General features: G+C 34.5%; 1 protein-coding gene across 1 annotated transcript; it reads right to left on the bottom strand.

Annotated features, from left to right (window-relative positions):
* Window positions 1–2,537: 2,537 nt before the first annotated feature.
* Window positions 2,538–4,400, bottom strand: LOC112785928 (protein FAR1-RELATED SEQUENCE 5-like). The gene is made up of 6 exons (XM_025829352.1): window positions 4,329–4,400; window positions 4,194–4,253; window positions 4,046–4,078; window positions 3,200–3,936; window positions 2,919–3,102; window positions 2,538–2,603 (listed from the first exon to the last, which is right to left on the bottom strand). The coding sequence occupies exons 1-6, from the start codon at window positions 4,398–4,400 to the stop codon at window positions 2,538–2,540; spliced, it is 1,152 nt and encodes a 383-aa protein (XP_025685137.1).
* Between the last annotated feature and the right edge of the window lie 9,661 nt (window positions 4,401–14,061).

The following is a 14,061-nucleotide window of genomic DNA, read 5'->3' as shown; positions in this document are numbered from 1 at the left end:
ATTGCAATAGTGTTTTATTTTCCCGTAGCTTTGACTGTGGCATGTGCGTTATTAAACTAATGGAAAGGTGGACAGAAGATCGTGAACTCTACGAATGGGACGAGGTTTGTTATTGTAAACATTTGTCAGGATTTCATTATTCATGTTGTTTGAATATCAATGTAACGGTTCTTAATACAAAATCGCCTGATAAATGTTCTATCAGGATTCACTCAGTTCACACCGGATGGAGTTGATGCTGGATATTATTTGTGGCTAACACAATGCATTGATTCACCAGCTTATTTCATTGTTGGAGAAAAAGGGTAAACCTGTTCGGCGCAATGCACCACGGAACAAGAAGAAGGACGTTAGTTCACCATACACTGCACCTAGCACGAGGTCATTGATTGAACGTGCGGAAGGATTACCGAAGGGGGCACTGCGCAAAGGGAGGAAGAAGTTGCTTACTTAGGTTTAGCTCCAGTGAATTGAACTACCATATTATGATTATTTTACTTGCTGATGATATGCTTACGGATTTATTTATGGCACATTAGAGTTACATGCTTCCAGGATGAATTTTTTTAGGATCGACATTAAAATGATACGTTGGTTATGTTACCATGTAAGGGTCTTTATTTTTTGGCAGCTTAGCTTCTCGGAGTTATCAATGCTGTACAGTAAAGTAGTCATATTTATTCATATTGGACTATGGGAACAATGACCATCCACAGTTATAATCAAACTGAACATCCAATAATGTACAATAATGAACATCCAGTGTAACTTGGTCAAATTTAAAACATAAAAGTCCGCGACATACACAAATACCTACAAATAAAAATCCATTCGAAGAGTGAAAATGAATATCCGCTAATTGATAAGAAATTGTTAATTTCTAAATTTGATAGGAAGTCTTAACAAAATTCCAACAATTTATAGTCACCCCCGAGCGTAGAAACAAATAATAAAATTTTTTTATATAATGTTTTATTTCTCTTGCAACCTAGATTCCTGTGGTTATTAAAGTTGTTTAGTAAAATATGAATGTGTGCGCATATTGGTTTAGGCGATGAATGACCATCCTTGAATACAGTTAAACTAAACATCCTATACTTTATTGTAATGAACATCCAATGTAACTTGGTCAAAATTAATCAAAACAACAAATCGCTGCACAAAGAAATACCGACAGATACCCAACCATGTTTAGGGTGAATACCGATAATCCAAAGTAGAAGAAAAACCATGATGTAAATTCATTATGCATTCAATTCATTGGAATAAAAATAACGCAAAAGGGTTCACTCGGGTGACATTAACATGCTTCATGTAATCAATCCAATCTTACTATCTCATCAACTGCATAGCAACTTAAAACCTATATGATTACCCCATGAAACCAGCCTCTTCCACTAATCTTGAAAAAAAAATAAATGGATTGTATAACAAATCTTAACTTTTGCTAAAGGAGCTTAACAAAGACATGAAGCCACCAACTTGTTCGGGATCAGCCTAGCCTATAACACCATCGAATCTTACATCTTGAGTTGGCTCCGGACAAACCACCTGGTTAACAAAACAAAAGGTCAACAGTTAACTTCTTCCATAGTACAATACCAAATAAAGATGCTGGGTCGAGGTTGATACACACATTTACCGGGGGGTCATGCTTGTTTCTCCTCCGAGCAGATTTTTTAAATGACTTCTCCAGGGCAGCACCGAGCCTCTTACTCTTTGGCCGGCCCTTTGTGTTGACCTTCGATGGGGCTTGGATGTCCATCACAGCGGCAACATTCGAACTTGTTGAGCCAATATTGTTGTGGGAGTCTGCCACACTCTCGGACCTCTTCTTGGCACGGTGAGCAATCAGCTTAGCTCTTGTTTCTTCTAGAGCAGCATGAAGCAAGGCTGTTTCTTCGTCATCATTTACAAAATCCTGAGCAACATTGTAGAAGTGTGCACATAGTCCCATAAATGCAACATGACTCTCATCCGACCGGCTGACGTCGTGACTACTCTTGACATAAGTATGCTTGCGCTTTATGTTCTTACTCCAACGAGGGAGAACATATCGATTAGGTACTTTATACACCTTGTAATAATGGAAGGCTACAAGACAATGACAGCATAACACTCCTGAACTCTCAAATAGATTGCACTCACAACGAACCTCCTGCGTGGATCGATCGAAGTGGACGTCGTACGGAACGCAACTTATAGTATCATTCACTAGTATTTCCTCTTCAACCTTCATGCATACAACTGGCCCCTCTTCAGCAACAACAGAGACCCTACAATTAGCCTTCTTGACAAACTCTATTTGAACATCCCTAAACACGCATGTAGTGTACTCCTGCTGAAATTGTTTCTCCATAGGTGAGGTCGTTGCACAAGGGATAACCCCCTCGAGTCTGCTGCGTCATCCTCTAGTTCCCTTTGCTCCTTAATTCCAAGCACATTGTCATATTCGTGAACAAATTGAACCAAGCTAGTCCGACTGTGTAAGAAATTTCCGTAGAATGAGTGCATGCTCTCACTCCTTTGCGTACTCCTCATGGAAGCCCAAAATTCACCCTTGAAGTATATTGGGACCCACATGCGTCGATCATCAAAAAGGTCTACATAAAGAAAAAGAAACTTCTTATTAAATCATATAAAGCCACCTACCAAAAAGATTTCAATTATCGAGCAAAAAATAATTGTACACTAACAGACTTGACAGCCATGTGTTGTTATGTAAGTTGTGCTCGTCTATGAATTCATACCAGTTATCCTCAAATGACTTCTCGGTGCGAGAGTTCCAAACAATATCATTGAACTCATCATACAACTCTCTGTACCGGCGATAAGCTCCAAGCTTGTGCGGTAACTTCTTCATAATGTGCCAGATGCACCACCGGTGGTGTGTATCGGGGAACACATTTTTTTATTACACAAAAAATGGATTTGCACTGATCGGTGATGATCCACTGTGGAGCAGTTCTCATGCACTTGACCCATTGGCGGAAAACCCACTCATAACTTGGGATTTCCTCATTTCCAAGGAGAACACAACCAAGGATGGTCGACTTACCATGGTGGTTGACACCGACGAACGACGCAAACGGTAATCCATACCTACATGCAAAAACAGCGACAAAAAACAAACGTCAATCACGACCAACCTATGAAAAAAAAAGAAAGAAAAAATAACCCCACAGTAACTACTCCATACTTGTTTGTGCTGTATGTGCTATCAAGTGACACAACATCTCCATAATATTCGAACGACGCCCTATACCTTGCATCCACCCATACTGCACTCCGAAATTTACAGTGATCGTCCAAATTCACCGCGTAGAATAAGTTTGGATTGATGTCCTGCATTCTCATGAAATAGTTCATCATCTCTCTGACATCGACGTCGACGTTGCTGGTTCGGAGCCTAGCTGTAATATAGTTTCGTAAATTCTTTTCTGAGTATCCCAGGTTAGATGGGCCCCCAGACTCATTTGCCAAAGCTAGGAAAGTCTTGCTTGGTCGAATCCCAGCCTCATCATTATCTTCGATCAGGCACTTCGCATGCATGGTCAGCTGCCTATACTCATGGTAGTGCACCGCCTTCCTCGCTGAACATGGGTGCGAGTGACTCAGCTCCACCTTGAAGAAAACCCAGTCTTGCGTCTCCTTGTCAAACTTCACGTATATCCTTGCCTTGCACCCAGCGACTGAGATCATGTTCTTCCGCGTTGACGCTTTGACACGAGACACACGGTACCCATCCCTATTACAGTGAATAGCTTGGTTAATGGGTTGATTTGTGATCTTATCACAGGTTGTTGTCCGTATCTTAGTGGCAAACCCGACTTTCTTTGCGTATGTCACATAGAATTTGTGAGCCATTTGCAATTGATCAAACCGCATTCCAACACAAGGTATTTCATCTTTCCGAAGGCCATCGTGATCCGGTACCTAAGTATCAAATTTAAAAAAAAAACAAAAAAGAAATAAAACAAAAACGTTAATGTTCAAATCAACCATGTAGTTTTAAGACACCGAAAAATTAAATTTGAGATCAAACCTGGTGACCAGGATCCATCTCTTCACTTCCAACCTAGGAGAGATCCAAAAGTGGCATATCCTATAATCGCAAAATAAACGAACAGATGTAAATTCAGGATGGTTACTGTCCCAAGCATTATAATACAGGACGAAACTAGAGTCCAAACCTCGTAACAAATATCCATTTCTTCACTTCCAACCTCAGTAACATCCAATCTTGGCATGGCCTATAATCACAAAAAAACACCGAAAACTAAATTCATAGAAACTATTTAGATAATCAACTAGCAAATGAGATTTACCAAAATCCTCACAAAACTCCATAGATAAGGATACAAATGTATAACTGGACATCTATCATCTATACTACTCATGCATGTATTTCGAATGTAACTAAAGTGGTATTCTTAATGCACTTATATCAACCAACATGCAGTTATATCATTACTTAGTTTATGAATCTAATGTCACTAAAGTGGCATTTTTAATGCATATGCCATCTATCATTTATACTCATGCATGTATTTCGAAACTAATCTTGAATAACTCTTATTATTCTATTCAGCTGACATTTACAAGAAAAGTCTTAACAATACCAATGCAGTTAGTTTTATTTTATTATATTTAACAATATAATAAACTAATAATATTATACTGTAGGCATCAAGCACATCATAAGTGATTATTTCTAAACTAACCACTTGTCTGGTGTACTAAATAAATTGCCTATACATGCTGGTTTAATTTGCATATTACTAATCCATGACTAATTAACGCATTGATATTCTCCTTGCAAAGATGAACATCTAAAACATATATAAATAAGCATCCATGGTGATCAATTAAACAAACCATTCTCACCTTACACGCCAACAACTAACTAGCACGCGGTGATGGACGTTTCAAATGAGATACACTATTAACTCTTTTATCTTGTATGGTGAATAAACCGACTAGACCAGGGAAGGAGCCACACGCTCGGAAGGACATGATGCGGTGCCGCCAGAAGGAGTCACACGCTCGGAATGCGCTTTCGGGCGTTCACCGGTGCGGACCTCGACTTCTCCGGGAGAGACTTCAGGTGATCACACACGAGCCAGTGAGAATATGATATAGTAACGTCGGCTGAGATGGGTTGCGTTCTTGCTTCTGTCGGCGCCGCTCAAAAAGAACTGATCATGGTTCATGTTTACGTCAAACTGAATCCTAATTTTTTAAACCATTCAAATTAGCAAATCTTCATAATTAATGGTTGTAACCATAATTCAATTTTAATTTCAATTAAATCCTCGTAACCCATAATTAAATTTTAATTTCAATTACACCCCATTGTATGCATTGTATAATAAGAGTATTGGTTCCTCATACTTTTCCATTATATTATTATGGAGTACAAGTAAGATTATGACTCATTTCATATCTATAATTCTATTTATCCAATTCCCGTTGATCTAAGTCTCATCAAAGACTCCAATAATCCTCTCCTATACAAATAGTTTATTAAATCAATTGAAAACAGAAAAAGTTTTAGATTGTTACGTAAGCAAAAAGGAAGATTATTAACCTTAACTTTCTTGTAGAATTTTTTCTCCCAAGCCAATAACTGCTCCAACATAGAATAAGGGGTAATTCTATAAGAAAGTCAATGGGCTTATAGGTTGTGCAACACATCTCTTCATCCAGATGACAGCTCAATCACCACCACCAAAAGAAAAAATAATCACCACCAAATTATATACATTAACATAACTCTGAGAAACAACTCAATCAATTGAAATACTCAAATAAAATCTGGTTACTAAGTTACAACACAGATCATTTTAATTAGAAGTAAAACATAAAAAGGTTATAGAACTCCATTGTAAGCCATCATGCACCACCATATCAACAAAGAGCACCCATTCAATAGGCTCACAATGCCTTTTCTCTATGCATAGCCAAATATATGATTTAGGGTATATGGAGAAAAACCAATTTCAAACACAAAAGACGTTGGGAAGTAGTGGAAAATATAATTTATATGCGTATAGACAAAGAACCAGTTTATATACCAATAATTGAAAAAAAACTCTCTACTCCAAAATAGGAAAGAAGATGCTACGAAGTAAAGAGAAATAGGGTTTATAGATATGGATAAGAATTTGGATGACAGAGTACTTGTGAAAGAGACAAAGATACGGTATGATCTAGATGATATGGAGTAAGTTCTGATCTTTAATGAAAATTTGTACCTACCCGCATCAAGGGAAAGAAGGATATTAGCTTGATAAGAAAATCACCCTTTCGGCACTGGCAGAGGAAAAAAAAGGGATGAAAGATGAATATGCATAACCCTATAATAGTGTAGAACCAAATAGTGATAAAATTTTAAAAAAATAAAAAATAAAAAGTCCAAAAATTTTAGAAAAAAAAGAAAACAAAATATCTTTTTTATAAAATAAATACTCAAGAAAATAAAAATCACAAAATCATATAATGATAGAAAGAACAAAAATATCATTTTTCTTTGAGAAATCAGACTTTGATGATGAGTTCGTTCCCAAGATAAAATTTTTGAACCATTTCCCAAGACTTTCTCATTTTCCTATCACAATAAACATTAATGCTTTACAGAACAGAAAACAAGCATAAAAATTTACAAGAAGCCAAGAAGTATATACAACTTAGCCTCAGTCACATGAAAAGTTACAATGCTTAAACTATATCAAATTATAAAACACAACATAAGAAGATGAAAAAATTTAATTACCTTAAACCACCAAATAAGAAAAAGAGACATAAATTGCAAATCACTAGTTGACATTTTGATACCTAATTTTCAGAACATCAATTCAATCATGGAAGGCATAGTCATTTGTAACAAGACATAGTCTAAGATTATTTAATTTAAGAAAAATATATAGCAGAAGAAAATAATTTAAGAAATAACTATAAAAAATTATTTAATTTCCATGGTGTGTGGGCAAAAATTTTTGAGGTGAACAATATTAAGTGAAAAGAGAATAGCGCATTGACAATCGAATGAAAACAAAGAAAGCACTCAGTGCCGTCTTTGGTTTTGTAGGGTCTTTGACACCTTTTCCCTTCCTGATTTTTCTATCACCTGGGCCAACAACCACCATTCCTTTCTTATTCACGGCAAGCCTGACAACACTATATAAAAATCACGAAATAGCATACAAAACACCTAAATCCAAATATTCAACACCTTAAAATTCAAATCAACCCATTATCTTCACAGTTTTTAGATCTCAGAACTGAAAAATCCTAAACCCTAATTATTTTGTCCAATTTACCCTAAAACACAAGTCAGATCAAAAAAGAAAATAGAGTAACCGACAACAGAACAAAACTTAACGATACTTACTCGGGATAAATTCAGTTGAATTCGCCTTTACACTTTGCACCTTTCATGATGGGAGCTGCAATCAACACAATCAGGTTAGTTTTCTTGGCGTCAAATTGAATGAAACAACAAAAATTACAAAAAAAAAATAGCAATGATTAAAAATAAATATGAATCAGAATGTGGATAGTGGGGTTGAAAACCTAGGATTTAGGAGAGAGACTGAGAGAAAGAGCATCACACGAAGTCTACCAGAGATAGACAGTAGACCAGTGAGATCGAGGATGTAGCCTAGAAAGAGCATAGACCAGCAAGAGAGAGAATCTAGCTCGAAGAGAGAAAGACATTAGACTAGCATTGAGATAGTAGCCAGACTTGAAGAGAAACATGAATTGACAGGAAGAAAACAGGGTTGAAAGGCTAGGTATAAAATCTAGAAAATGATAAATAATTAATTAATAACTTAATTATGAGTAAAGGAGGTTAAGAATTTAAAATTTATAATTAGAAAAAATAAAATATTTAGAATACGAATTGAAATACTAATCTTAAAGGTTTTGGCCCAAAATTGGGCCAATAAGCTAAAACAGTTGAACTGGACCCATGTTGGGCCCAAACCCACACATATAAAAGCTTATGACTTAACCATTTCAGCACATAATACCAAATTAATTCACATACATTCAGCCCTAGAGGGAAGAGAAGAGAGGAGAAGAGAAACCCTTATTTCACTATTTATCATCTCCTTCCATCGTCCATAACTTTTGCTCCAGAGTTCTGATTGACGAGCCGTTCACAGCCACGCATTCATCTCAGATTCCTCTTTAATTCTATTTAAGCAATCTGGTAAGCAACCTTGAACTCCTCTCCCAGTTTCCTATGTTCTTTAGTTTCATGTTTTTTGGGATATATAGTGTTGAGATATTGTGATTTTGGTTCTTTAGGGGTACTCTAGCATGAATTTCAAGTGGGTTCTATCCCAATTTTGAGTAGACATTTTGTATGATTATGTGAATTGTTAGGTTAATTGTCCCTAAGATAAGATTGAATGGAAGTTGCTTGATGTTGTGTTAATTGGTGATGAATTTTGAATTGAGGTCAATAAATCTAATAACTTGTGACTTTGAGTAAAGACTATGAATATGGTTGATTACATGGGTAAGACGCAAGGGTTGCGGCTTTGTCCCAATTGCTTCAAGTTAATAATTGAGGCACCTGGGTAAGATGCAAGAGTGGTGGCTTTGCTCCACTTGCTCCGGTTTAAGCGGTTAAATACCTGTTTGGGTAAGACACAAGGATGGTGGTTTGTCTCACTTACTCTGGGTAAAGGTTTGAGACACCTGGGTAAGATGTAATGGGTTGTGGTTTGTTTCATTTGCTCCGGGTTGAGACTCGAGACACCGGGTAAGATGCAACGATTGAGCTTTGTACCACTTGCTCCAGGTTAAAATTTGTAACCACCGCCTGGGTAAGATGCAGGGGTTGAGATGTGTCCCACTTGTTTTGGATTAAGCGGGTAAAATGCAAGGGTTGCAGTTTAGTCCCACTTGCTCTGTGTTGTGGTGTTTCATATCCGGGTTAGCTACCGGATGTGTCGGGTTTGGCTGTATACTGACAGATGAGCTTATTGGCATACATCATTTGCATTTGTATGTATTATTTTAGTGTGCCTCTTGTATTTGGTTTGCCTTCTTGATTAATTGTACCTATATGTTATTTGATCTAATTGTTATATATGTTCTCCTTATCTGCGTATTTTTTGTATTGTCTTTTCTGTGTTTGCATAACTGAGAGGTCCCTTATGCTAGCGACGCTGAGGACTATTCTTAATGAAATATTAATTATTGAATGACTGAATGATGCTAACAGAGTATTGAATGATATTTGAGCTCCCTGGGTAGATGCAAGAGTTGTTGTTTGTCCCACTTGTTCCAGGTTGAGATTGGAAGTCATTGGGTAGATGCAAGTGTTGTGATTCACCCCACTTATTCCGGATTGAGAAATTGAGAGTACTAATATAACTAACGACATGTATTGAGAGATTTACTAAGATTGTTGAGATAAATGATGTTAATTGATACTATGGAGACTGAATGTTGTTAATATTAATTGTTAGAGACTGATAAAACCAGAAGGGCCTAATACTACAATGAACAATAATGATATTGAAAGGATTAATAGCTTAGTGTTGGAAAGAATTGAGATTAGAGACAGTTGACAATGGCTGAGACTTAATAACTTTCCCTATTTGGACTAGAAAGGACCCTAGGCTTGAACCATGAAAGATTGGAGTATAGGATTGCCTAGTGGGTTTGTATCTTTTTACATTATCTCTATTTGGAATTATTACATTACTAAGAACCTGAAAGGATGATGTTCTCACTCGTTGTGGAAATTCTTAACTTTACAGATATAAGACGTGATACAACTTGTTGAGCGTGCTGGTTTCTTCCTCGAAAGCAAAGATTGTCTTTTGGGTTTTTATTATCTATTTAGATGTTTTTCTCTACTTTTGTATATTGTAACTATATGTCCCTCTTAGAGGTTGACTTTGGAGAAACATGTTGTATTTTGTATCTTTCTAGGTTGTATTATACTTACTAGCCGGCCTTGTCTTCGCATGTTGAGTCCAGTATTGTTATATATCTCCTTTTAAATCATATATATATTTCAATCATCTTTGTATATCTTTGACGTTTTTAAGTGTTATGCAATTATTTGTTCTGTCATCTTTTTTTCACAGGCTCCTACTATATTATTACCTTTCAAATATATGTATGTACTTGTTTTTAGAGGTTGTAATGCCTCGCCACCTCTAACTTATGACTGCAGTGTAAGGTTTTGTGTGATAGAGTGTTACATTATGGTATCAGAGCAGTTTGTTCTCGTAGAGCCTGAGGGATGGGCTAACTATGCTTTTGAGCATACTCTGTGTGTACATGCTATTTAGGATGTCTGCTTGACATATATAGTATTATTGTTCATGACATACTTTTAGGAATTTGAAGCACTTTGAGGTATTGAGACTGATAACCTTAATATCAATTGTTTGGTGTCGACAAGATCCAAATGGCATCTTATGGACATGGGCGAGGTATTCGGGGAGAAATTTCTAAGGACAAACCATTACGAGGACATCAAGATGGGAATCGTAGCAGTGGTACAAGAAACGTGGTTCGAGCTAGACTATAGGTCCATGACCCTTGCTGACTTCCTTAAGATTGGTCCACCTCGATTCAAGGGAACTGTTAATGCTTTAGATGTAATGAGTGGTTCTGGAATGTGGAGAGATTCTTACGAGCCCAGCGTGTCCATGAAATACAGTATTTAGAGATAGTGACCCACATGTTAAAAGGAGATGCTCAACATTGGTGGCAAGAGGTATGTTGTATCTCGCAAGTGGAATTCACTGATGTTCCTTGGGATAAGTTAGTTCAAGAGAGAGTTTTACAAGAAATATTTCTTTCGAGCGATTCACATTGCGAAGGAGTTGGGGCTAATGCAATTGAAGCAGGAGGATATGTCTGTTGCTAAATATACCCGAGAATTCAATAACTTGTGTCACTTTTCTAAGACCTGCCAAGGAAATCCAATTGATTTCAAAGAGTGGACTTGTGTCCAGTACGAAAAAGGGGCTTAGAAAGGAGATATTCAACTATGTAAACCCACAGAGGATAAGGAGTTTTACTGAGTTAGTTAACAAGAGTCAGCTCACAGAGAATTGCTCCATAAAGTGGGTTTTGATGCTAAAAGGTCATGGTGAGACTGCTCCGAGTAAGACATAGAATAAAGAATTTGTTTATGATGATGAGTAGTATTGGGAATGAGTGCCAGTGGTATGTTCTTTTAACTATTAGCTCATTAGAAGACGAACCAAACCTATTTGTGCCGCATAGAATGTTGCCAATAGGACCAGCAGAACTCAGGAAAACTTTTGGTTGACGTTGATGAATAGTCAAGTTCTTCATGCCAAATGATCAGAATAGCACGATGGAAGCACGTGGGAGCATCGATATGGTAGAATCTCGATGAATGGGTTGCCTTGATAACCTTATTAGGTTTAAGTGTGAACAAAGAATTAAGATGAGAACTTGAACCTTTAAAGTGAACTTCAACTATAGTTGATGGTGTTAGCGAAACACTCCGTGAAAAAGGAATTTTGAGATATGACATTGTTTCAAGGGTTGACGGAAGATCGAGGAATGAAAAGTTGACATGGGAAGAACTGCTCTCGCTTACTTTCTTATAGTGATCGAAATTTTGAGGACAAGATTTCCGTTAAGGTGGGTAGGATGTAAAACCTAAAAAAATGATAAATAATTAATTAATAACTTAATTATGAATAAAAGAGGTTAAGAATTTAAAATTTATAATTTGAAAAAAATAAAATATTTAGAATACAAATTGAAACACTAATCTTAAAAGATTTTGGCCCGAAATTAGACCAACGGGCTAAAACAGTTGAACCAGGCCCATCTTCAGCCGAAGCCCACACATGTATAAACTTATGACTTAGCCATTTCAATTTAGATTATTGATGTCTCTTTTAATAATTTTATAACCAAAAATAATTTATATTAAATTAAAAAAAAATTATTTTTTAATATTGTAATCATTATCATAATAATAAACTTCTAAATTTAATAAAAAATATTACTGTATTAACTCTTTAATTAAATGATATATATAATAACAATAATAAATTATTTAACACATAATAAACTGAATTATAATCATACTATTTATTCCTAACAAAAAGTTGCATGGTTGTTTGCTTTAGGATGAAACATTCAAGAATGAATGCATAAATATTTTTGGGAATTAATTTTTCTTTTAACTAACAATCAACTATAAAAAAAAATCTCCTCTTTTTATTTATCTACTATTTTCTTGGCTAATTATAGATTTTGTTAATTTTATTGTTTTAACAATGATAAAGATTACATATTCCAAAAAAAATAATTATTATGATCTAAATTAATTAAGTTAAATTTTAGATAATAAGATAATGAAAAAGAGAGTCAATATTAGTTATTTTTTATTATTATTAAAATTTCTTTTACTCTTGTTATTTAAAAAATTCAAGATTTAAGATTTAGATTGACTACTAAAATAGACAATGATAAATGGCTAACAATTAACATTAAAATTGTGGTAGTGTTAATAATGATGTTAGAAGGAAGAAGAAAGCTGTGAGAGATGAGATTATGAATATAAAGGTAAAAAATTAATTTTAATAAATTGGTTAAATTTGATTATGTTGACCCATAGAATCATAGTTATTAAAACCGGATAGGACTGATCGATTCGAATGAGAGTACAGACTGGATTTGCAATTAGATTGTCCAGACTCAATCAGTTTATATAAAATTTGTGAACCGATAAGTCTTGTTCTGGTCCATTATTTCGCGGGTCTTTTGTGGTCTAACGATATTGTGGTCTAATCCAAAATATGAAAGTAGTGATTCAAACCACTGACCTCCACTTGCAACATGCCTTGCCACCAAGCTAATTGTGACTTTAATATATTATGTGATAATAATAATAATAATAATAATAATAATAATAATAATAATAATTATTATTATAATTATTATTATTATTATTATTATTATTATTATTATTATTATATATAGTGATAATATATAAGAGTTTCATTCAATAAATTATATCAATTTAATTTAATTTTATCATTTATTTTTAAATTAATTATATTTTTAATTATGCCAAAATAAAAAATATTAATATAAATATATATTTTTTATTAAATATTTACAAATTAATAAAATAAAAAAATCTTTATTCATCACAATATGTATTTTTCAATAAATACATATAGTATATAATAATATAATAGATATAAATTAATTAATAAATTATTAAAATATAAAAATAATAATTATTATAATATAAAAATAAAATTAAAAAAATATTTATTATACAAATAATAAAATTTTTTTATATAATTATCAAATTATGATTTGGTCAATCAATTTAACTGTAACTTACCAATTAAATTAGTAATTTAGTAATTCAATAATTTGACTAATTTAATTATCAGTTTGGTTCTAATAATTATAGATATAATGTTGATTTCCTAGTGAGATAGCATCATAAAACGGAGAGTATTAGGGAAGGAAAATGTTGTCTTGTACTTCAGGGTGGCACTATAATGCAACCTTATTCATTGAAGCTCTGTTCAATTCATTATCTAGCCGACACAGCAAAATGCAAAGAACCACAATATAACTTTGTCCTATACGATAACAAGGTAGGAATCCTTTTAGAGACAAAAGAGCAATCCAAACGACAATCAAGTTCATTGTTTCTCATCTGATTCAACGCATTATTATGCATTGTCATACAATCCAAGCAAAGCGTTCTCTTTAGTCTCTATCTCTTTAACATGAATTCATCACCATCACATATCTTTATGCCAGATTTCTCAGATCGTTACGCTTCAATATTACCCTTTAGCATTACCAATTTGAAATCGCAAGATCTTTTGATACACAATAATACATTGGCATGCAATTTTCTAAGTCTATTTTAGGTGCAACATCTTTTGGAAATGTTTTCGCCAATATGACTGATACCTAATAAAATATAACGATCGTTCATATTCTGGTCCAAACAAATAAGAATCAAGCCCAATAAATATGAAAGGTACACCGATAAAGGTGGACCTC

Source organism: Arachis hypogaea, chromosome 20, assembly GCF_003086295.3.
Source record: "Arachis hypogaea cultivar Tifrunner chromosome 20, arahy.Tifrunner.gnm2.J5K5, whole genome shotgun sequence".
NCBI classification, from domain to species: domain Eukaryota; kingdom Viridiplantae; phylum Streptophyta; class Magnoliopsida; order Fabales; family Fabaceae; genus Arachis; species Arachis hypogaea.
This window is presented reverse-complemented; position numbering and strand designations above follow the sequence as displayed.

Coding starts and splice junctions, on each gene's coding strand:
- LOC112785928 (XM_025829352.1), bottom strand. CDS start 4,400: ATGAGTAGTATAGATGATAGATGTCCAGTTATACATTTGTATCCTTAT. Junction 4,079..4,193: donor AAATGGATATTTGTTACGAG/GTTTGGACTCTA, acceptor GATCTCTCCTAG/GTTGGAAGTGAAGAGATGGA. Junction 3,103..3,199: donor AGCACATACAGCACAAACAA/GTATGGAGTAGT, acceptor TTTTGCATGTAG/GTATGGATTACCGTTTGCGT.